Source organism: Oncorhynchus keta, chromosome 32 (assembly GCF_023373465.1).
Source record: "Oncorhynchus keta strain PuntledgeMale-10-30-2019 chromosome 32, Oket_V2, whole genome shotgun sequence".
NCBI lineage: Eukaryota > Metazoa > Chordata > Actinopteri > Salmoniformes > Salmonidae > Oncorhynchus > Oncorhynchus keta.
The window spans coordinates 29,658,456-29,680,609 of record NC_068452.1 but is presented as its reverse complement, the minus strand read 5'-3'; the positions used below and the strand labels follow the sequence as shown (position 1 = coordinate 29,680,609).

At 42.7% G+C, this 22,154-nt stretch overlaps 1 protein-coding gene and 1 long non-coding RNA gene across 3 annotated transcripts; both read left to right on the top strand.

Moving 5' to 3' along the window:
- Positions 1-2,529: 2,529 nt before the first annotated feature.
- On the top strand, positions 2,530-13,270 carry LOC118365584 (cytoglobin-2-like). The gene is made up of 3 exons (XM_035747917.2): positions 2,530-2,858; positions 12,000-12,231; positions 12,332-13,270. Exons 1-3 carry the CDS (start codon positions 2,716-2,718, stop codon positions 12,488-12,490), a joined length of 534 nt encoding a protein of 177 aa, XP_035603810.2. The 5' UTR covers positions 2,530-2,715; the 3' UTR covers positions 12,491-13,270.
- An 813-nt stretch (positions 13,271-14,083) lies between these two features.
- On the top strand, positions 14,084-19,255 carry LOC118364762 (uncharacterized). 2 transcript variants are annotated; one of them, XR_004821659.1, is made up of 4 exons: positions 14,084-14,379; positions 15,222-15,330; positions 15,877-15,920; positions 18,153-19,255. It is a non-coding gene; the product is annotated as an uncharacterized LOC118364762 (long non-coding RNA). The 2 variants fall into 2 exon arrangements; XR_004821658.1 differs by having other exon boundaries at positions 18,097-19,255.
- The last annotated feature ends 2,899 nt before the right edge of the window (positions 19,256-22,154 follow it).

Here is a 22,154-nt window from a genome sequence, read left to right as displayed (position 1 = left end):
GCGTCTGTGTGGTTGGGTGGGTTGGTTCCTGTTCATTTGTTTTCTTCTTGCAATTGCTCAAAATAACCTCAAGAGGTCAACAACTGTCAAGTTTTAATCAGACCGTGAGTCAATCTTAAATAACACAATTTTTTAAAATGCCCATCAAAATCCGTCACCCCCTAAGGAGGATGTCAGCGCCCCTGTGGAAATCAAGCTAGAGCTGTGTTTGTCAGACCATGATTTTCTCACAAAATCACCTGTAGCGTCCAAACGGTTTGGCCTAGAAATCGATTAGGACCCCTCTATGGGTAGATGAGACTCTCATTGTCACGTTCTGACCATAGTTCTTCTGTGTTTTCCTTGTTTTAGTGTTGGTCAGGACGTGAGCTGGGTGGGCATTCTATGTTGTGTGTCTAGTTTGTATATTTCTATGTTTGGCCTGATATGGTTCTCAATCAGAGGCAGGTGTTAGTCATTGTCTCTGATTGGGAACCATATTTAGGTAGCCTGTTTTGTGTTGGGTTTGGCAGGTGATTGTTTCCTGTCTTTGTGGTTTCTGCACCAGATAGGACTGTTTTGGTTTTGCATTTTGTTCATGTTTAGTTTCTCTTATTAAAGAACCATGAACTTTAGTCACGTTGCATTTTGGTCCTCCTCTCCTTCCCAGGAAGAAAGCTGTTATACTCATGAACACGATGAGGTTATCAAGCATTTGGGCCATCTGCCAACTTCTGTCTGTAGTGTCCAAACAGTTTGGGCTACACACTAATATGCCACGACATAAGGAGAAAGATCAGTGCGGTAACAAAGACATTTTTTATGTGAAACACTTTGCAAGCCTTGTCTTGTGAGTGTAAGCTAACACCTACTGAAGACCCTGGAAGATCATTAGCATCATGTGGAAAGCAGTCCAGTGTATCAAATTCACAGTATCAATTAGAGTCACAGTGGCACATGTTCCAGCTTGCACTGCTCACCGCTTGACTAACCTATTCCCATGTATTTTTCATTGACAAGACAACATCCAAACCCAGCAAACCTGCCCTTAATCATTGGGTATGTGTTCAAGTTCACACTACTTTATAGTTTATGTCTTGCAAAACATTGATCCCTCTCATATTCAAAAGTACAAGTGAAAAACTGTCCTCTCTATGGACATCTTTCATGTTTCACGGATTTCCTTGATGGAGACGTTTAGAATAACTTTTACAGGAATTGGACCTCACAAAGCAAGGTGTTGAACATGTATCAGCTCAAGCTTGTAACCCTTATATGATAGTGATTTTTTTGACTCCCATGTAACCTACTTTCTGCTTACACATCCAATCCACAAGTCTCTTGTTGATTAGGTCCCCAACCCCCTCTGTTGTTATTGTATCTATTATTACTGAACCACAAGGACGAAAAGAAGGAGATTGTGAGATAATAAGGTAACTTCTACACCAATGTCAAAGCACAATCTCTAAAGAAAAAGGAGGATCAAACTTAATTCATAACAAGACATGTCTGGAGATAACACTGCCAACAGTAAACAAGACATGTCTGGAGATAACACTGCCAACAGTAAACAAGACATGTCTGGAGATAACACTGCCAACAGTAAACAAGACATGTCTGGAGATAACACTGCCAACAGTAAACAAGACATGTCTGGAGATAACACTGCCAACAGTAAACAAGACTTGTCTGGAGATAACACTGCCAACAGTAAACAAGACATGTCTGGAGATAACACTGCCAACAGTAAACAAGACATGTCTGGAGATAACACTGCCAACAGTAAACAAGACATGTCTGGAGATAACACTGCCAACAGTAAACAAGACATGTCTGGAGATAACACTGCCAACAGTAAACAAGACATGTCTGGAGATAACACTGCCAACAGTAAACAAGCCATGAATTGTCGAGGTGTGTAAATGTGCAACTTGATACTTCAGGGAGTGTACCTGTGGACAACAGAAATACAATTCTAGTTACTGATATGATCTTTCCTTTTTTATGGAGGAAAACTAAACCAACAAAAGTCTGCTCCAGTTCTAGCATACCTTCATCTATTGAGCAATGCCCTTTATCTGTGTTCAAATATGAGAGCAAACATAACATTTTGTCTAATGCAGATCATTTTCACAATGCCCCTATAGCTGTTAAAACCTGTCCAGGACACACATTCCACTAACGAACCCCCCCCCCCCAACATTCCGCTGAAAAGGTGGCGCGGGAAATTCAAAAATATTTTTTTGAAATATTTAACTTTCACACATTAACTGTTTTTCCACATATTACTCTTGAAAAATCTGAATGCGTTTCCTCTCAATATCCCCTCCCATACACACACACACACTCACGCACAAACATGAAGCACTTCGCTACACCCACATGAAAATCTGCTGAACATGTGTATGTGACCAATACAATTTTATTACACACAAAAAGAGAAAATAGGCAAGTACCAAATTGGGTGGGGAGGGAGAGGGGAGAGAAAGAGAGAGAGGGGGGAGGTGTGTGGCTCCTCCTCACTCTGTGTGCGCTCTCTTCCGCTCGCTTTTTAGTGTGTTCCTCATTCACTCACTCAGAAAAGGTTGAGAGAGGGTCTCAGCAAGAGAAGGGTAATAGAAAGGGGATTGTTTGAACGAGAGAGACTGTGTAAACAAAGGGAACTGGGTTGTGTTCTTGTGGACTCTTATCACCTGTCTTCTACACACCACTCCTGCAGCACTATAGGACTCCTGGATGGAGAGGCAGCAGGGAGAGGTAAATGGAGAGCGCCTGGAGCGCCTAGATCCACTCTGTGACTCAGAGAGAGAGATGATCAAGGACACCTGGGCCAAAGTCTACCAGAACTGTGATGATGTCGGGGTGGCCATTCTCATCAGGTAAACTTTACCTATACTCTCTTTCCCTTGTTTCTTGCCTATAACATCTTGAAATTGTCAGTCTAAATTGTCAGTCTACTGAAAAACTTGCCTAGGTGCACCCATTTCCATTTGGGGAGTTGTGGAGGGCTGATGACAGAAGAGCTGTAACTTACTGAATGCTGACTGTTTCAACACAACACAGCACACACATATTGTTCTTTTTTTTTGTTTTGTTTTTTACCCCTTTTTCTCCCCAATTTTGTGGTATCCAATTCTTTAGTAGCTGCTATCTTGTCTCATCGCTACAACTCCCGTACGGGCTCGGGAGTGACGAAGGTTGAAAGTCATGCGTCCTCCGATACACAACCCAACCAAGCCGCACTGCTTGACACAGCGCGCATCCAACCCGGAAGCCAGCCGCACCAATGTGTCGGAGGAAACACCATGCACCTGGCAACCTTGGTTAGCGCGCACTGCGCCCAGCCCGCCACAGGAGTCGCTGGTGCGCGATGAAACAAGGATTTCCCTACCGGCCAAACCCTCCCTAACCCGGACAACGCTAGGCCAATTGTGCGTCGTTACGACAGAGCCTGGGCGCGAACCCAGAGTCTCTGGTGGCACAGCTGGCGCTGCAGTACAGCGCCCTTAACCACTGCGCCACCCGGGAGGCCCCACATATTGTTCTTGCGCACACACACACACAAACAGAGCTGGTGATTGCAGTCCCCTGACCAGTGGCAACAGCTTCTGCCACCACAGGGAGCAAAACTCTCAGCAGCATCTTGTTATCATAGAGATGTTCAGGGCCTCAACCAAGGCCAGGCTAAAGTTTGTTTCTCCTTAATTATTACATTGCCAACATGGAAATTGCACATGGCTCCTGTTGATGTTCAAATATTGGAGAGTTGAGACCAAATCATGGACGCTGGACAGAGTGGATTTCAGTTGTAACAAAAGACAGTTTTAATGAGTCAAAGATATCTTGTCCCGCAGTTTTACGTGCACGGATCTAGTTCATATAACTCGGCAAGGAGTCAGGTGAAAAAGAGGCCTTATACAAAAGTTACATTCATTTTTATGCATGGAATAAGTAGGTGGAGTCTTGTCGTTTTGGTCTTCTGACTGGTCACAAAGAGTTGGAGGCGGGCCTTGCTCTAGCCAGAGCGGGCCCCATTGGTGCATAGCAGAGTCTTGTTCTCTGAGCACCCGACCGGTAAAGGTGGGAGTAAGGTGTGTGTGTTCATGCAAGAAGGTATTTGTGTGTCAGGAAATCTGATACAGGAGAGCAGAGGGAGTCGTGAAAGAAGAGAACAGAGGGGGTCAGTTTTATGGCTGGGTGTATGTGTTCTTGCGATGGAATGTCTTTGTTTCCTGGGGTGGTAAGACAACAAAGCTGAGGGGATAGTGTTAGGGGGGTAGTTTTATTGCTGGCTGTGTGAGCTAGTTCCTGTTTTAACAGGGGTAGGTAAGATGACTTGAGTCAGGCGGTTTGGCTTGGCGCTGTATAATATATATGAGCTATGTGTATGAATGTTTACATATATATATATATATATATCTATGACACTCCTTATCTTGCTCAATGGTTGTTTTACCAAATCGTGTTGCAATAGTTGAGTTTAATAAATAACCATGTTCTTGCAACCTAGATTGCAATCTCTCCATGACCCTTGCATGATCCCCACTATAAATGAAGGGAACTGAAAGTTATTTTAACAACGTGTGAAGATTATAACATGACGATTGACTTGACTTGCATGCTCTCAGTCTGTTAGAGAGTGCCATCACTCATATCTAAGCTATTGCATCTCAAATTGGCTCCCTTCCTATCAGTTGGCAGAATCAGAGGGGAAAGCGTGCAGCTCAATCCATCTTGCTGTTTATTCCAATCTGACATATTTGGCTCTGCGGGTGCTCCCTCTCTGAGGGCAGATCATGTTTCACATATCTGCAGACCAGGGATTTCTGACCTGACTCACTGAACCCTCACAGGTACCTACATGTTTCTAGCAGACCACCAAAGTCCCTGTGCACAAGAATGCCAAGGTAACCTGTGTAAATGACAAGCATTCACATCTGTAGCCATGAAATGCAATTGAATGGCTGGTCATGGCTCACATCCCAACCATCATCCCAGACACCCTGGACAGACTCAAATTCGCATACCTCCCCAACAGATCCACAGATGACGCAACCTCTATTGCCCTTTCCCACTTGGACAAAAGGAACACCTACGTTAGAATGCTGTTCATTTACTATAGTTCAGCGTTCAATACCATAGTGCCTTCCAAGCTCATCACTAAGCTAAGGACCCTGGGACTGAACACCTACCTCTGCAACTGGATCCTTTACTTCCTGCCGGGACATCCCCAGATGGTGAGGGCAGGCAACAACACATCTGCCACACTGACTCTCATCACAGGGACCCTCAGGGTTGCGTACTTAGACCCCTCCTGTACTCCCTGTTCAACCATGACTGCGTGGCTCTGCGCGACTCCATCATTAAGTTTGCAGACGTCACACCATTGACAGCATCTTGACTGGCTGCACACCACTTGGTATGGCAACTACTTGGCATCCGACTGCAAGGCACTGCAGAGGGTAGTGCGGACAGCCAAGTAAATCACTGGTGCCGAGCTCTCTGCCATCCAGTACCTCTATACTAGGCTGTGTTAAAGGAAGGCCATAAAAATTGTCTAAGACTCCAGCCACCGAAGTCATAGACTGTTCTCTCAGCTACTGCACGACAAGCGGTACCAATGCACCAATTCTAGAACCAGCAGGACCCTGAACAGCTTCCACCCCAAGCCATAAAACTGCTAAATAGTTAGTTAAATACAGTCGTGGCCAAAAGTTTTGAGAATTACACAAATATTAATTTTCACAAAGTATGCTGCCTCAGTTTGTATGATGGTAATATGCATATACTCCAGAATGGTATGAAGAGTCATCAGATGAATTGCAATTAATTGCAAAGTCCCTCTTTGCCATGCAAATTAACTGAATCCCCAGAAAACATTTCCACTGCATTTCAGCCCTGCCATAAAAGGACCAGCCGACATCATGTCAGTGATTCTCTCATTAATTAACACAGGTGTGAGTGTTGACAAGGACAAGGCTGGAGATCACTCTGTCATGCTGATTGAGTTCGAATAACAGATTGGAGGGTGGTGCTTGGAATCATTGTTCTTCCTCTGTCAAACTTGGTTACCTGCAAGGAAACATGTGCCATCATCATTGCTTTGCACAAAAAGGGCTTCACAGGCAAGGATATTGCTGCCAGTAAGATTGCAGCTGGCAGGCAGCTGTCGATCGTTGTCTCTGATTGAGAATCATACTTAGGTAGCCTGTTTTCCTCATTTTGGTTGTAGGGGATTGTTTTCTGTCTCTACCAGACAGGACTGTTTCGGTTGTTCTTTTATTTACTTTGTGTTTCAGTATTCAGTTATTGAATAAATTTTAACGTGGACAGACCAAAGAGGAGCTTGACCAAATGTTTGGGGCATCCGGAAAAAATCTTGTCTGGAGAAGACAAGGTGAGCGCTACCATCAGTCCTGTGTCATGCCAACAGGAAAGCATCCTGAGGCCATTCATGTGTGGGGTTGTTTCTCAGCCAAGGGAGTGGGCTCACTCACAATTTTGCCTAAGAACACAGCCATGAATAAAGAATGGTACCAACACATCCTCTGAGAGCAACTTCTCCCAACCATCCAGGAACAGTTTGGTGACGAACAATGCCTTTTCTAGCATGATTGAGCACCTTGCCATTAGGCAAAAGTGATAACTAAGTGGCTCGGGGAACAAAACATCGATATTTTGGGTCCATGGCCAGGAAACTCCCCAGACCTTAATCCTGACAAACAAAAACCCACAAATTCTGACAAACTCCAAGCATTGATTATGCAAGAATGGGCTGACATCAGACAGAGTGTGGCCCAGAAGTTAATTGACAGCATGCCAGGGCGTATTGCAGAGGTCTTGAAAAAGAAGGGTCAACACTGCAAATATTGACTCTGTCACGTCCTGACCATAGAAAGCTTTTATTTTCTATGGTAGAGTAGGTCAGGGTGTGACTGGGGAGTTGTTCTAGTTTATATTTTCTATGTGGGGTTCTAGGTTAATTTTGTTGGTGATTTGCATGATTCCCAATTAGAGGCAGCTGGTTATCGTTGTCTCTGATGGGGATCATACTTAAGTAGCATTTTTTTCCACCTGTGGGTTATGGGATATTGTTTATGTTTAGTTGCCTGTTCACACTGCATTGTCGTCTCGGTTTGTTTATTCTTTATTTGTTTTGTATTTGCTTAAGTTTCACTTCATTCATTAAAAGTATGTGGAACTCAAAGTACGCTGCGCCTTGGTCCGATCATTATTACAAACAACGTGACAGAATGTCCCATCACACCAGGACCAAGCAGCATGCTACAATGGGTAAAATAAGTTGGACCTTGGAGGAAATAATGGAAGGACAGGAGATCCTTCCTTAGCAGGAGTCACAGCAGACGCAAGGAGATAATGGAGAACAGCGAAAACGGCAGGGTTCGCGGCCACGACGCTAGCCCAAGAAGCAGCCTCAAAAAAAATTTTGGGGGGGGCACACGGTGTGGTTGGTGACGCTGAGGGGTGAGTCAGAGACAGGGGAAGAATATTGGGACAGATTGAGCGAGGAGTGGTCTGCGAGAGTTGGGGGGAGTGAACCAGAGACTGTCAGTGAGTTGAGGGAGAATGTGGAGGAGAGAGAAATAAGAGAGTTATTGAATTGGTGGAGGATGCACAACATTTTCCCTAAGGACCGTGTTATCGATTTAAAGCCACCTGAGTCAGCTCTCCGTACTCATCCTGAGAAGTGTGTTAAAGTTCCGGTACAAGTGATGCCGGCTATACGTACCTGGTCTCCAGTACGCCTTCCCAGCCCAGTACGTTCCTGTGCCAGCTCCTCGCATTTGCCGGGCGAGGTGTTTCATCGAACCGGTATCATTGATGCCGGCTATACACACCAGGTCTCCAGTACGTCTCCACAGCGCGGTACGTCCTGTGCCTGCTCCTCGCACTCTCCCTCAAGTGCGTCTTCCCAGTCAGGTACGTCCTGCACCTGCTCCTCGCACTTTCCCTGAAGTGCGTCTTCCCAGTCCAGTACGTCCTGTGCCTCCTCCCCGCACTCGCCCTGAAGTGCGTGTCCCCAGTCCAGTACGTCCTGTGCCTCCTCCCCGCACTCGCCCTGAAGTGCGTGTCCCCAGTCCAGTACGTCCTGTGCCTCCTCCCCGCACTTGCCCTGAGGTGCGTGTCACCAGCCCGATATCACCAGTGCAAGCCCCACGCTCCAGGCTTCCTGCGACGATCCCCAGTCCAGAGCTTCCGACGACAGTTCCCAGTCCAGAGCTTCCGGCAAAAGTTCCCAGTACAGAGCTTCGGTGACAGTGCCAAGTCCAGAGCTTCCGGCGACGTTTCACAGTCCGGAAGTTCCAACAACCGCCCACAGTCCGGAACCACCAACGACGGCGAAACCTCCTGAGACGGTCTACGGTCTGGAACCTCCTGCAACGGTTCACAGTCCGGAACCTCATGAGACGGTCCAAAACCTCCTGACACGGTCCACGATCCGAAACCTCCTGACACAGTCCACGGTCCGAAACCTCCTGAGACGGTCTACGGTCTGGAACCTCCTGCAACGGTTCACAGTCCAGAAATTCCTGCGACGGTCAACGGTCCGAAACCTCCTGCTCCATGACCGGAGCCTTCCCCTGTGCCGATGCCCAGTCTAAACACGGCGTCCAGTCCAGCTCCAAGGCCAGAGTCTTCTTCTGCGTTGGTGCCCAGTCCAGGCACAGCGTCCAGTCCCGCTCCATGGCGGGAGCTTTCCCCTGTGCCGATGTCCAGTCCAAACACGGCGTCCAGTCCAGCTCCATGGCAGGAGCCCTGATACTGTCACGTCCTGACCATAGAAAGCTTTTATTTTCTATAGTAGAGTAGGTCAGGGCGTGACTGGGGGGTTGTTCTAGTTTATATTTTCTATGTGGGGTTCTAGGTTCATTTTCTATGTTTGTCACGTTCACTGTCTTCAAACTCCCTGTCATAGATGAGCCAAGGTTCAGCGTGCATGTAATTCCACGTTTTTAATCAAGTGAAACCTTCACAAAAACAGGTCAACAGAAACCGTATGTGACGCAACCGTGGCGCACACAAACACACACAGAAAATAAATAATTACCCACAACATTAGGTGGGAAAAAGGCTGATTCCCAATCAGAAACAACGTGGGAACCACACTCGGCCAAAAACAAAGAAATTGAAAACATAGAATGCCCACCCAAATCACACCCTGACCTAAACAAATAGAGAAATGAAACGGTTCTTTAGGGTCAGGGCGTAACAATGTTGGTGATTTGTATGATTCCGAATTAGAGGCAGCTGGTTATCGTTGTCTCTAATTGGGGATCATACTTAAGTAGAATATTTTCCACCTGTGGGTTATGGGATATTGTTTATGTTTAGTTGCCTGTTCACACTGCATTGTCGTCACGGTTCGTTTATTCTTTATTTGTTTTGTATTTGCTTAAGTTTCACTTCATTAATTAAAAGTATGTGGAACTCAAAGTACGATGCGCCTTGGTCCGATCATTATTACGAACAACGTGACACTCTTTGCATCAACTTCGTGTAATTGTCAATAAAAGCCTTTGACACTTATGCAATGCTTGTAATTATATATGCAGTATTCCATAGTAACATCTGACAAAAGTATCTAAAGACAGTGAAGCAGCAAACTTTGTGAAAATTTATATTTGTGTCATTCTCAAAACTTTTGGCCACGACTAGTTAAAAGGACATCATCTTGGTCATAAATTGCAATGCTTTCATTTGATGCAATACTTGAATACCGGTACTTAAATATCTTAAGCCTCAAATTGCTCTGAGGCATTCCAAATGCCTGTAGTATTACATGGTGACATGGAACACTTACAAGGAGCAAACTTTAGCTGTCAATGGGTCTTTGAATCTTCCGCATCTTTGGAGATTTGAAGGCATGTTCAAGTATAATATTAAACCTCAAACCTCAACTGCGCTCTCTGTCAGTTTAATACTAAAAGCTATGCGTGGTTAATTTAGCTCTCTACATAACTATAATACCCAATGTGAAATACCCATAGCTCTCTGAAAATGTTGTATCAGTGTTGCATCTCATTGTAACACAATCCAGGGTATCCATATGTAGTTGTATTTGCATTTATCAAATACCTATACAATTTCCACCTCGGGAAAGGATGTCACATTTAGAACGGCCATGTAAGTATCTCAGAAATGAGCCCTATCCCAGAGTAGGATTAACAGGCTGATGATTATAAAACACTAATGAGACTATTTATATGCAGCCACCATAGATCAAGGGAGAGATTAAACACCACTGTCTTCACTACTTATGAGTGAAACAGAGGATCTGGCTTTACAATTGAAAGTCATTGCATAGACCCTCCACTTTATGCAGAAGAAAATGAGACACCCCCTCCTCTGTCTTCCTTGTCTGCTTCCTCCCAACACTTGATGTCACAGGTGAAGGTTGTGGAAGCCATGTGCTTTCATCCCCATAAAGCTTCCATTTTCTGTTGTGGGTTTCAAAAGGATAGAGGTATGGGACATCCCCCCCCCCCCTTAAAAGATTTAGATGCACTATTGTAAAGTGGCTGTTCCACTGGATGTCATAAGGTGAATGCACCAATTTGTAAGTCGCTCTGGATAAGAGCGTCTGCTAAATGACTTAAATGTAAATGTAATCTGGAACAGATACACACAGACAGCTCGCTGTATTGTATCTGTCCTGGTCACGGTAGGCTGTAGTTTATTGCTCAATACTATTCTCTTTCATAATGTGTTCAAACCAGTTTATTCCACAAAGAAAACCTATATCATCATTGGAGTTATTCTGGTTTCATATGGTAGAGAATTAGATATGTGGTCCGTAAGGAACATACCTTGTTTGGGTGTTTACGAGCGCTGACAGGAATACACAGATATTGTAGCAAACCAATGTTGAACATGAGTGTGGGTGTAGGTGCATCCATCCAAACCAACCATATGGTATATCCCTGTGATGTAGAGCTAATTGTCTCCAACCCCAACAGTAACACAGTGAGAGGGAAGCAGCAGATGAAGTCACTGCTGCCTGAGTACACACAGCCATTCTGACCGTTTATTTCAGTGTGTAATTACACAAGCAACCAACTAACCATCTCAATTTCATTAGCGCACTTCACTGTTGGTCTGCTAATCTTATGGCCAGACATGGAGATGATGAAACATCAGCTTTGTGAGTTTTAGATGCAAGTGGCTGTTCCACTGGTTGTCATAGGTGTTTGCACCAATTTGTAAGTCGCTCTGGATAAGAGCGTCTGCTAAATGACTTAAATGTAAATGTTTTAGGGGAGAGCTGTGCAGCTTGTCACTGTCAGCCACTGAGACCAGACATCAGGGACAACATTGGAAACAAGTGGAATCGCTATACCCTGTTATCGCCTGGGTTGTACCCAGTGCATATTTTTCCAAATAAATCAATCACCTGGACGAACAGGTCTTCTAGACTCAGGAGAACATAGCAGTAGTTACCGAAATGCCAGGATGTACACAGACCTGTAGCATGATGACAGGCTTGGTGTGATACTGTATATCACAGGCTGGGTGTAATACTATATATCACAGGCTGGGTGTAATACTGTATATCACAGGCTGGGTGTAATACTGTATATCACAGGCTGGGGGTGATAGTGTGATACTGTATATCACAGGCTGGGTGTGATACTATATATCACAGGCTGGGTGTAATACTGTATATCACAGGCTGGGGGTGATAGTGTGATACTGTGGTACATGATATAATTGTGCTTGTTTTTCTTTCTTCACTCAGTTTTTTTGTTAACTGACACATTTCTTCTGCCTTATCAGCAAGAAGAAATGCATGTTTTTATCAACACAGCTATCTTGTGTTTGAATAGCACATGCTTGTGCTCAGGCCATGGTTGAGTAAATGAAGCATAACCTGTACAGAACCTGGAAAGTGGTTAAACATTAAAAGGGAAAATATGCTCTGCAGCTGTGTCAACACGCTCCAACTATGTTTACTTATAATATCTCACTGGGCCAAGTAATGCACCTCCTTTCTTCTACAGGCTCTTTGTGAACTTCCCCTCCTCCAAGCAGTACTTTAGCCAGTTCCAACAGGTGGAGGACCCTGAGGAACTGGAGAGGAGTGCCCAGCTCAGGAAGCACTCCCGCAGGGTGATGAACGCCATCAACACCCTGGTGGAGAACCTCCATGACGGGGACAAGATGGTGTCTGTTCTGAAGCTGCTGGGCAAGGCCCATGCACTCAGACACAATGTGGAGCCTGTCTACTTCAAGGTGAGGAAGAACCAGGCAACATGTTTTCACATAACCATTATCCACAGGCAAACCAAAGCAAATGTATCACTCATTCCATTTCCCTCTCTCTCTTTCTCAGATCCTGTGTGGGGTGATTCTGGAGGTGCTGGTTAAAGACTTTCCTGATTACATCACTCCAGAGGTGGCAGTGGCGTGGACCAAACTGCTGGATGCCGTCTACTGGCACGTGAAAGGCGTGTATGAGGAGGTGGGCTGGGCCTCCAGCTCTGCTGTGTGAACCATCTGTCTGTCTGTGTCAAAGTAACCGTCAGTGACTACTGAGACTGACTACTACTGGGCCTTGGCTTAGGAGCAGGACGATCTACGTCTGACCATTCAAGGGAAGAAATGTATCTTTCCAGAGCTCATAGAATCTTCCTATGTATCATCATGGCTCCCTCCCTGTATCTGTCCCATGCCCCCACTGTGGGGTGTGTTCTTCTGATGGACTCTCTTATGAATGATGGGGTGGTGGTTTGTGCTGACTTTGGTTGGAATGTGTGTGAATAGCCATATGTGTGTATGCATTTATGTTTGAGGTAGAGCATAAGCCCTACACAGACTGATAGAATCTTGGATGTCTCTTCAGCTACATTGCCATGAGATTATGTTGAAGATTGAGGATTGGCAGACATAAGAACTGTATTATGCCATAGAAACAGTCTAAACGTACACTCTCATACACATTTTTATCTTTACACCAAAAACAGATATACAGGGGAGAGTATGTCTTCTGCTACTCACACAGTTGTTAACCTGGGTTGTGCCTTTCTTTATTCCTGACACTGACATCAAAGATCTTTGTTAATTTCATGTGATGCTTTGCTGGTGTTTCCTGGGCAGTATATTGTATTTCAGAATCAGTCACCCTTCAGAATCAGATCCACTTTACTATCACAAAATGAGAAATAATAACTTGTGAGGTGTGGTGTCCACATTTAAGCAATGTAAATGTTTTTTTTGTATCAATGCCTGTATCTGCATAATAACATAATAAACCAAAACAATTATGATCTTTGATGGAAATCATGACATGCATATGATTCTTAATGCCTTGTTTTTCACTGTGAGGTATTAGCACTCTCTTTCCTCCTGCTGTGGCCTACTCCCTGTGAGTCAGCAGTCCTAGCGATAGGTGGATTAGCAGGAGGCCTGAAGGTATTTATACCTCCCATGTCACGAGACACGCAGAGAGAGTGTTGCTCGGTTCTGAATCCAACCACCTCTCCCTGCACATCATTGATTGTTGTGGGAACACAAGTGCACATGTGGCCTTTCACGCCAGCATCAATAAAGACTTGTGTACCGTATGTGCTCCCCCATACCAACCTACTGTATATAGATATCATTACACAATAGAAGGTGCAGTAACAATACATTAGTATAATGAGTCTGGATTACTCCATGACTTCTATGAAGATGCAATAGAACTACTATTGATATGTTATTTACATATATGCCGAATCTGACACTGAAAACAATGACATGAACATGAACACACAAACATTAAGACAGCTATGCTTTGTCCCCAAGATGAAGGCTTAATCTAGGTTTTCATTACATAAATGATTTTACACAAGATCAAGTTCAAGTAAACTCAGGAATTCTAGTAGCCTACAAGTGCATGCATTTGTTTAATTTAGGCTACACGCTCTACTCTATCAAAGCCCTGAGACATTACACAATAAAAACAAAACACTCATTATGACTTTAAGCATGAGAGTCTGCTACTACAGCAAAATCAGGGTCCATGACAGCGTTGCAGTGCTAGTTCAACCCACACCACATGAATGGCCACAGCACATAATGCCCCTGTAAAGCTACACTAGTGGCGATGGAGGATTGAAAGGTTGAGCTCAGACCACAAACACTACTTTCCGTTTACCTCCTGCCCCTGCAACAGTGCCTTCCCCTGATCTGAGCTAATCCCACAGGCTAATCTTGCCAGTAGCTTGAGAGCCACAGGAATCATTCTACTCTCCCTCATTGTGAGGAATGGTCCCAATGTTCTAACCCAGCTGCAGTCCCAAGACGGGATACATGTGATAGGACCATGTGCACCACTACGATGGTCCTCACCACTATTGCTGTCATCCTATACAGAAAGTTCTCAAACCGAGTCGAACCGTAAGTACTCTTGTTTTTACTCTTTCTCATCTTCTGCCTATTGCTCTGGTCACGTTCACTTCTTGAGGGAAAAACAAGCTGAAAGTACCCAGAGAGACATGTATCTGGTCACATGTACAGGTAAGGTTGACAGATTTTGTGAAATGTACCTTGGTTGGTTCGATATTTTTAGTTTTTGGTTGCTTTGTACTTTCCTCTTGCATCACAGTGTTATGTCACACAGTGCATCAGAACTGTTAACGGTAGTGTGTTTTGATACTGCCATGGAATTCTCTCATGGGATTTGTGTACTGTTTGAAAGTGTTCTCATGCCCATCATGGAAAATTATGGCAAATGTCTCAATAGCACTGAATGTTAATTATTTCAACAGATGATGAAATTTAGTCCACACAACCTTTGCGTTGGTAGACGTTCATGTTATACCTCCCTCCTTAAATAACCTTCTGTCTTATGTAACCACACAAAACGCAACATATCATACTAATTTGAGTGTCCCGGACAGAGGGACTATATATTACCAAAATTGTGTCTAATGTAGGGATGAATAAAGAAAAATGCATCTGAGCTCTTGAGCAGAGGGCTGCTAATTGACTCTAAGTGCAATCCTCTCAGCCCCCCTGGCCCTGCATGACCACTCACACGGCAACAGCACACAATTCCATGTGGCTGCAGCAACATATCAAGCTCAAAAGCATGGACACATATTCATTATCTGATTATATCAAATTAGGATCCATAGTTTTATCAGTCTTAATGACAAGTCAAGAATTGTAATGAAGCTTCAATATGTGCTAACATCAACAATACTGGATTGATGAATGTCCCTCATCTCCCATTTCAGGCACAATGTTGATGATACCAATGAGGAGCCCTACATGAAGAGCAATGGAGTGGACCCTAAGAAATAACAACCCTCACAGCAGATGTAGCTCTAGTCTACAGTCTACATGGTACATAAAAGTCAAATAACAAGTAGCCTACAGAAGTGAATGCTGTCTGATATTTCAAGATGTGGAAAGGAATGCAAGAGGAGGGGAAGAGAGAGGTAGGGAAAATGGAACATGTGGCAGAAGTAGAGATGCATGAAGTGAGAAGATGTATGCCCGTTCCACATTTAGCTTTCAAGTACTCACCACTACGCTGCTCCCACTAAATGATTTAGTGGCAGAACAACAATCCATCAGCTCTGTGGAAGGTTATTATAAATGCATTACCTCCCCAAGCCTACCAGTTCAATGGAGTCATGCAGGGCCTCATAAATATGGGTCAATAAAAGGGACACACACAAAAGACTCGGGATGAATGAAATAGGCTTTATTGTTTTAGTGTGAACTTTCACCCTACCTGTGCGTAGAAGCTCTCAGATCTGAGGCGGGTCTTTTCAAATGAAGAGACGTGAGTTTATTCATCTATTCATAGCATGATATCTCCCTAAATGATTAATGTCCCCCTGCATGTACGCTTTTCTGCACCCTCTTTTCTCTCTTTTCTTCCAGACACGAACTGAAGACAGGTCTTCACCTTGATGGCTACACATCTGGTGAGTTCTCTCAACGGCTGCATTCTGTCTCAAACTTAAACACCAGAAATGGAAAAGTACTACTGAATTACTACTCATTACTACTACCTGAGATCTACACAAAACCTACTGGTTAACTACTTGATTGCTATTGAGATGTGTAGTAAACCAGTAGTGATTTAGAAATGTAAGTAGTAAATGAGTGATACATTGAGACATTTCACTACTGGTCAACACTACATATTTCCTATTCAAGTAAATATATAATTCTTCCTTGATGACTACTGAGCTTTTGGGTATCTGCTACTTAAACCTCTTCGGGATTGGTGTCCCTTCCACGTGATGGTAGAGCTAACATAGGCTAATGCGATTAGCATGAGGTTGTAAGTAACAAGTAAATTTCCCAGGACATAGACATATCTGATACTGGCAGAAAGCTTAAATTCTTGTTAATCTAACTGCACAGTCCAATTTACAGTAGCTATTACAGTGAATGAATACCATGCTATTGTTTGAAGAGAGTGCACAGTTTTGAACTTGAAAAGTTATTAATAAACAAATTAGGCACATTTGGGCAGTCTTGATCCAAAAATGTAACATAAATGCAATGGTTCATTGGATCAGTCTAAAACGTTGCATATACACTGCTGCCATCTAGTGGCCAAAATCTAAATTGCACCTGGGATTGAATAATACATTATTGCCTTTCTCTTGCATTTCAAAGATGATGGTACCAGATCTAATGTGTTATATTCTCCTATATTCCCTTCACATTTCCACAAACTTCAAAGTGTTTCCTTTCAGATGGTATCAAGAATATGCATATCCTTGCTTCAGGGCCTGAACTACAGGCAGTTAGATTTGGGTATGTCATTTTAAGGTGAAAATTGAAAAAAAGGGTCCGATCCTTAAGAGGTTTTTAAATACGATTATCTTTTTTGTTGCAGCCACGTTTCTACACCACGCAATATTTTAGAAAATAAAGACAAGCACCAGAGACAACAGAATATATGCCATTATCAATCATTTGCAATCAGAGGTCATATAAGACAACACAGAAAAACATTTACATACAAGCATACTTATTAGCTAACATGACGAAAACAGAGGCTACATAGCTACATTCCAATGGGGCTAGCAAACAACTAGGCTAAACACAACACCGTTTTGGCAAGCAATCTTTTTGATGTGGTAAAAAGTTATATAAACTGCTAAACAACAACATGAAACTATTCAGAAAACACAAACAAAGTTAAACTTACAGATGGTGCAAGCATAAAGGCTATGAAAGACAGGATGATGAAGGATAGAAGATGATTACATTCGGAATTGTCAAGAACAGTCGCTACATGCATCATGTAGTAAAAAGCTACTACTGTAATCACTACTGTTTTCATGCTGAACACTACAAAACACTAATTGTCTATCTTGAGTAGTGCATAATCTACACAATCCTTACAAGTCTCTACATAGTCACTACTGCACGAATAGGTTTTGTGTAATAATTCAATAGTACTTTTTCATGAGGGCTAATTTACCCAGTGGTGGAAAGTACTTACAGTAAGTAAAATATACTTTAAAGTACTACTTAAGTAGTTTTTGGGGTATCTGTGATATATTTTTTTTTTGACAACTTTTACTTCACTACATTCCTAAAGAAAATAGTATACTTTTTACTCCATACATTTTCCTTGACACCCAAAAGTACTCATTACAATTTGAATGCTTAGCGGTACAGGAAATGGTCCAATTCACAGAATTATCAAGAGAACGTCCCTGGTCATCCCTACTGCCTCTGATCTGGCAGACTCACTAAACACAAATGCTTAGTTTGTAAATGATGTCTGAGTGGCGGAGTGCGCATCTGGCTGTCAAAACAGAATACTAATAATAAGGAAATCGTGTCGTCTGATTTGCTTAATATAAGGAATTTGATGTATTTTTACTTTTACTCAGGTATGACAAGTATACTTTTTCCACCACTGTACTTAAGTACATTTAAAACCAGATACTTGTAGACGTTTATTCAAGTAGTATTTTACTTGGTGTCTCACTTTTACTTGAGTCATTTTCTATTAAGGTATCTTTACTTTTACTCAAGTATGACAATTGAGTAGTTTTCCACCTCTGAATATACCACTGCTGATTGAAGCTCCTTGCTAACATGTTAACTTCTGTGCTTTGGGTATTTTTTCAGTCTAGTTTGACAGGCAAACATCCTATAACCTAAACCCCAAAATGGATATGTTACAGACAACAGCAGCAGCTCCATCTCAGTCATCTGGAATTGATGCAGCTGACGCCATTGTCTCTCCAGTCTCTACAGGCCAGGGCAGGCCAGCACAACAAGAATCTTTTTTTTTATCACATCTTCAATCCCCCATCTGTCCTGCAGATCCCTCTAATGTTATTTCAGCAGAGGATTGTCCCAGGAGGCCTCCCTCCTCCTTCTTGAGGCAGGAGAATTCCATTTCTGGGAATGAAACCTCAACCAATCACATCTTGGTGGAGCTGAATCTACAGAACAACATCTTGGTTTATTGTGGGTTTCTTGTTTTGTAGAGTTGGATGTTTTCTTAAGGCTTAAAGTAGGCCAATAATCAATGTAAAACTGTTGGAATGTGTTCCGTGCCTCAAAACACAGTAGTTTTCTTTGATTGTCAAATAGGGCTATACAGATTTGTGTCCATTGAGTAAATTATAATGGCTTTTAAAGAAGAGGCAGAACTTTAAAATTATGCACTTTAAATGGTAGGATGTTTTTGGTAATCTTTCACATTCCTAAAGTGACTTAAATATTGTTTTTGACTGAAACAAGGAGCCACGGATAAGAAATATGTTTAAAATGAATTGCTTGAACCCATAAATATTTGACCAAATGTCAGAGAACATAAATGTCTTGTCGTGAAGATGTGTGCGCCATGGCTACTCAATCTGAAGAGCAATGGAGAGAGGCATCTCTCTCCATTTTGTACCTCTCTGTCAACCCTCTCCAGTCACAATGCATTGCTATGTGATGAAAGAAAACCTGAAAGTGAATCACCTCTTCCCCTACACCTTTAGCATCCCGTTGGTCCCATTGAAGGAGCAACGGTCAGAAAGAGGTGTCTGCCTATGTTCAAAACACAGCTCCAACTTTACTTGACATTCTTAGAAGCAGCTAGGTGTCACCTTAGTAAACGTCTGCCGTGAGTCAGAGCTTGGTGATGATGGTGGTTACTGGAAGGACGGTTTGTTACAGAATCGACTTTCCTTTGACATGACATCTTACAACCTGCTTCTTCTCTCTAAAGCAAACATTATGTCTTTTCTTTGCTCTCCCCACCTGATCAAATAAAGAGATTGGGAAAAATGTATTTAATTTGTACATATTTTTATGGCCTTGGTTTGAATTTTCCCTTGTTGTAGGATACCTACTCCCAAATGTTGCATTGTATGTACTGCATGATGACCATTACTGTATTACCACTTATAAGAGACCCTTCAACATGTAACATACACAGTCTGAGATATTGAATCTGTTCATGCTTGTTTTTTTAACCACTCCAAACAAGAAGCATTAAGCAGATACCTCAGCAAGACGTCACCTGACCTCATAAGGATAAAACAGTGATCACAAACGTGAGCAGGTAAATATAGCTCTGCTGCTGACACAACAGCCTTGTGTTATTTACTTCCAATCTCACCAGACGTCAACATGACAGTGGTTACTATCAAATCATTAGACTGGCAAATGACCCCACAAATTGATTGAAGGACCTTGAAAAAGGTCCATAAAGAAGCCATACAAGTCATTTTTAGGAAGACGCAGGGCTCTCGACCTTCGCCTCTCCCGAGTCCATACGGGAGTTGCAGCGATGGGAAAAGACTAACTACCAATTAGATACTACGAAATTGGGAAGGAAAATGGGTAAAAATAACATTTAAAAAACAAGAAGCCAAACGAAAACACCTGTGGTGTTACAGGCAACACAATATTGTCTTTGCTAATAACACCAGTTCCATGACAATAACAAGATGTTCCTGAATAAATAGTTTGCAAATGCAGACTTTGGGAGAGGGTATAAAAATACTTTCATTACCTCTGATCTCCCCACCTCCCTCAAAACTATAAAGGGATGGCAATACCCACTAGAGATAAATGGAACAGTAGCTGTTACAACAACCATGAACAACCCAAAAAACGTGAAGTGGTGGTTAGAGGTCCCTCCATCTTCTACAAGCCTCCTCAGAGTAAAGGCCTGGAGTGGAGACATCTGAAAGGACCTTTGAGTGCTGGGGAAGTGGTCAGGGGGGTTGTTAGTAGGACTGTTACTGTCCCAGTAGACACACTCTAGTTGAATCAACGTTGTTTCCATGTTATTTCAATGAAATTACGTTGAACCAACCGCCACACCGGCAGTCACGAGTCATGACCACAGTCAAATTCCACGTGACTGTTGAGGTATATAGGCTTCTCCAAACTGAGTGCTGATAGTCATTAGCAGCCTACCAAACTTGCTAACGGCCAGTCGTTAATGGCCTGGTACTCAGCGCTCTGTTGTCACGCTAATCACTCTGGTATCAATGCAAATGCAATTGAAAATCAAATCAAACACTTCACGAGAGCCCTGGCATTCAGAAATTGAGCGGAATATATTGTGTTCATATAAGCCCATGTTGTACAAAAGTTCTACAGGCTATACTATGAAAACAGAGTTTTGATGGCCTATATTAAAAAGAGGAGGATCCCATAAGCTTTCTATAGGCGAGGCCTACTACATTGTACAAAAATATAAATGAAACAAATGTTTTGGTCCCATGTCTCATGAGCTGAAATAAAAGATCCCAGAAATGTTCCATATTCACAAAAAGCTTATTTTTCTCAAATGTTGTGCACAAATTTGTTTACATCCCTGTTAGGGAGCATTTCTCCTTGGTCAAAATAATCCATCCATCTGACTGGGGTGCCATATCTAGAAGCTGATTAATTAAACAGCATGATCATGACACAGGTGCACCTTGTGCTGGGGACAATAAAAGGTCACTCTAAAATATGCAGTTTTGCCACACAAAAGAATGCCACAAATCTCGAGTTTTCTAGGAACGTGCAATTGGCAATCTAACTGCAGGAATGTCCATCAGAGCCGTTGCCAGAGAATTGAATGTTAATTTCTCTACCATAAGCCACCTCCAATGTTATTTTAAAGAATTTGGCTGTACGTCCAACTGGCCTCACAACCGCAGACCACGTGTATGGTGTCGTGTGGGCAAGCGGTTTTCCGATGTCAACGTTGTGAACATAGTGCCCCATGGTGGCACTCTGGTGGGGTTATGGTGTGGGCAGGCATAAGCTACAGATGACGAATACAATTGCATTTTATTGATGGCATTTGAATGCATAGAGGTACTGTACCGTGATGAGGTCCTTGAGGCCCATTGTCATGCCATTCATCTGCCGCCATCGCCTCATGTTTCAGCATGATAATGCATGGCCCTATGTCGCAAGGATTTGAACACAATTCCTGGAAACTGAAAATGGCCCAGTTCTTCCATGGTCTGCATACTCAACAGAAATGTCACCCATTGAGCATGTTTTGGATGCTCTGCATGTTGCGTTTATATTTTTACTCAGTAAATAATTACTACGGTCTAAATAAAAATATTCAAAATACTTCACTAGAGACATGACTTAGACACACAGGATCATTAGCTTGTTTAAAAAAAATTGCTTTGGATAGTTTCAAGTCACAAGTGTGTAAGCCTATGCTTATTTGGGAATCACGGAATTGGGTAACATGAACGGCAAAATGTCTAGCTGATTGAGATGTGTCTGTCAGTGACAAGCATCTAAAATATGTGTGAAGATAATATGTCTTGAGTATAATATAAAATGTTGCAACAAGGAGGGGAGGGGTAGGTGGAGAAGACATGTCTCTCTCCAGAATGCACTCAGTGGTCTCCTAACAATTATTGCGCATTCATTGTTTCATTATGTGAATTGTTTGCCCTATAATTGTTCATTTTTTTAAATAACTTTCCCATTTCATACAGTTGAAGTCAGAAGTTTACATACACCATACGCCAAATACATTTCAATTCTGTTTTTCACAATTCCTGACATTTAATCTTAGTACAAATGTCCTGTCTTAGCTCAGTTAGGATCACCACTTTATTTTAAGAATGTGAAATGTCAGAATAATAGTAGAGAGAATTATTTATTTCATCCTTTATTTCTTTCATCACATTCCCAGTGGGTCAGATATTTACATACAC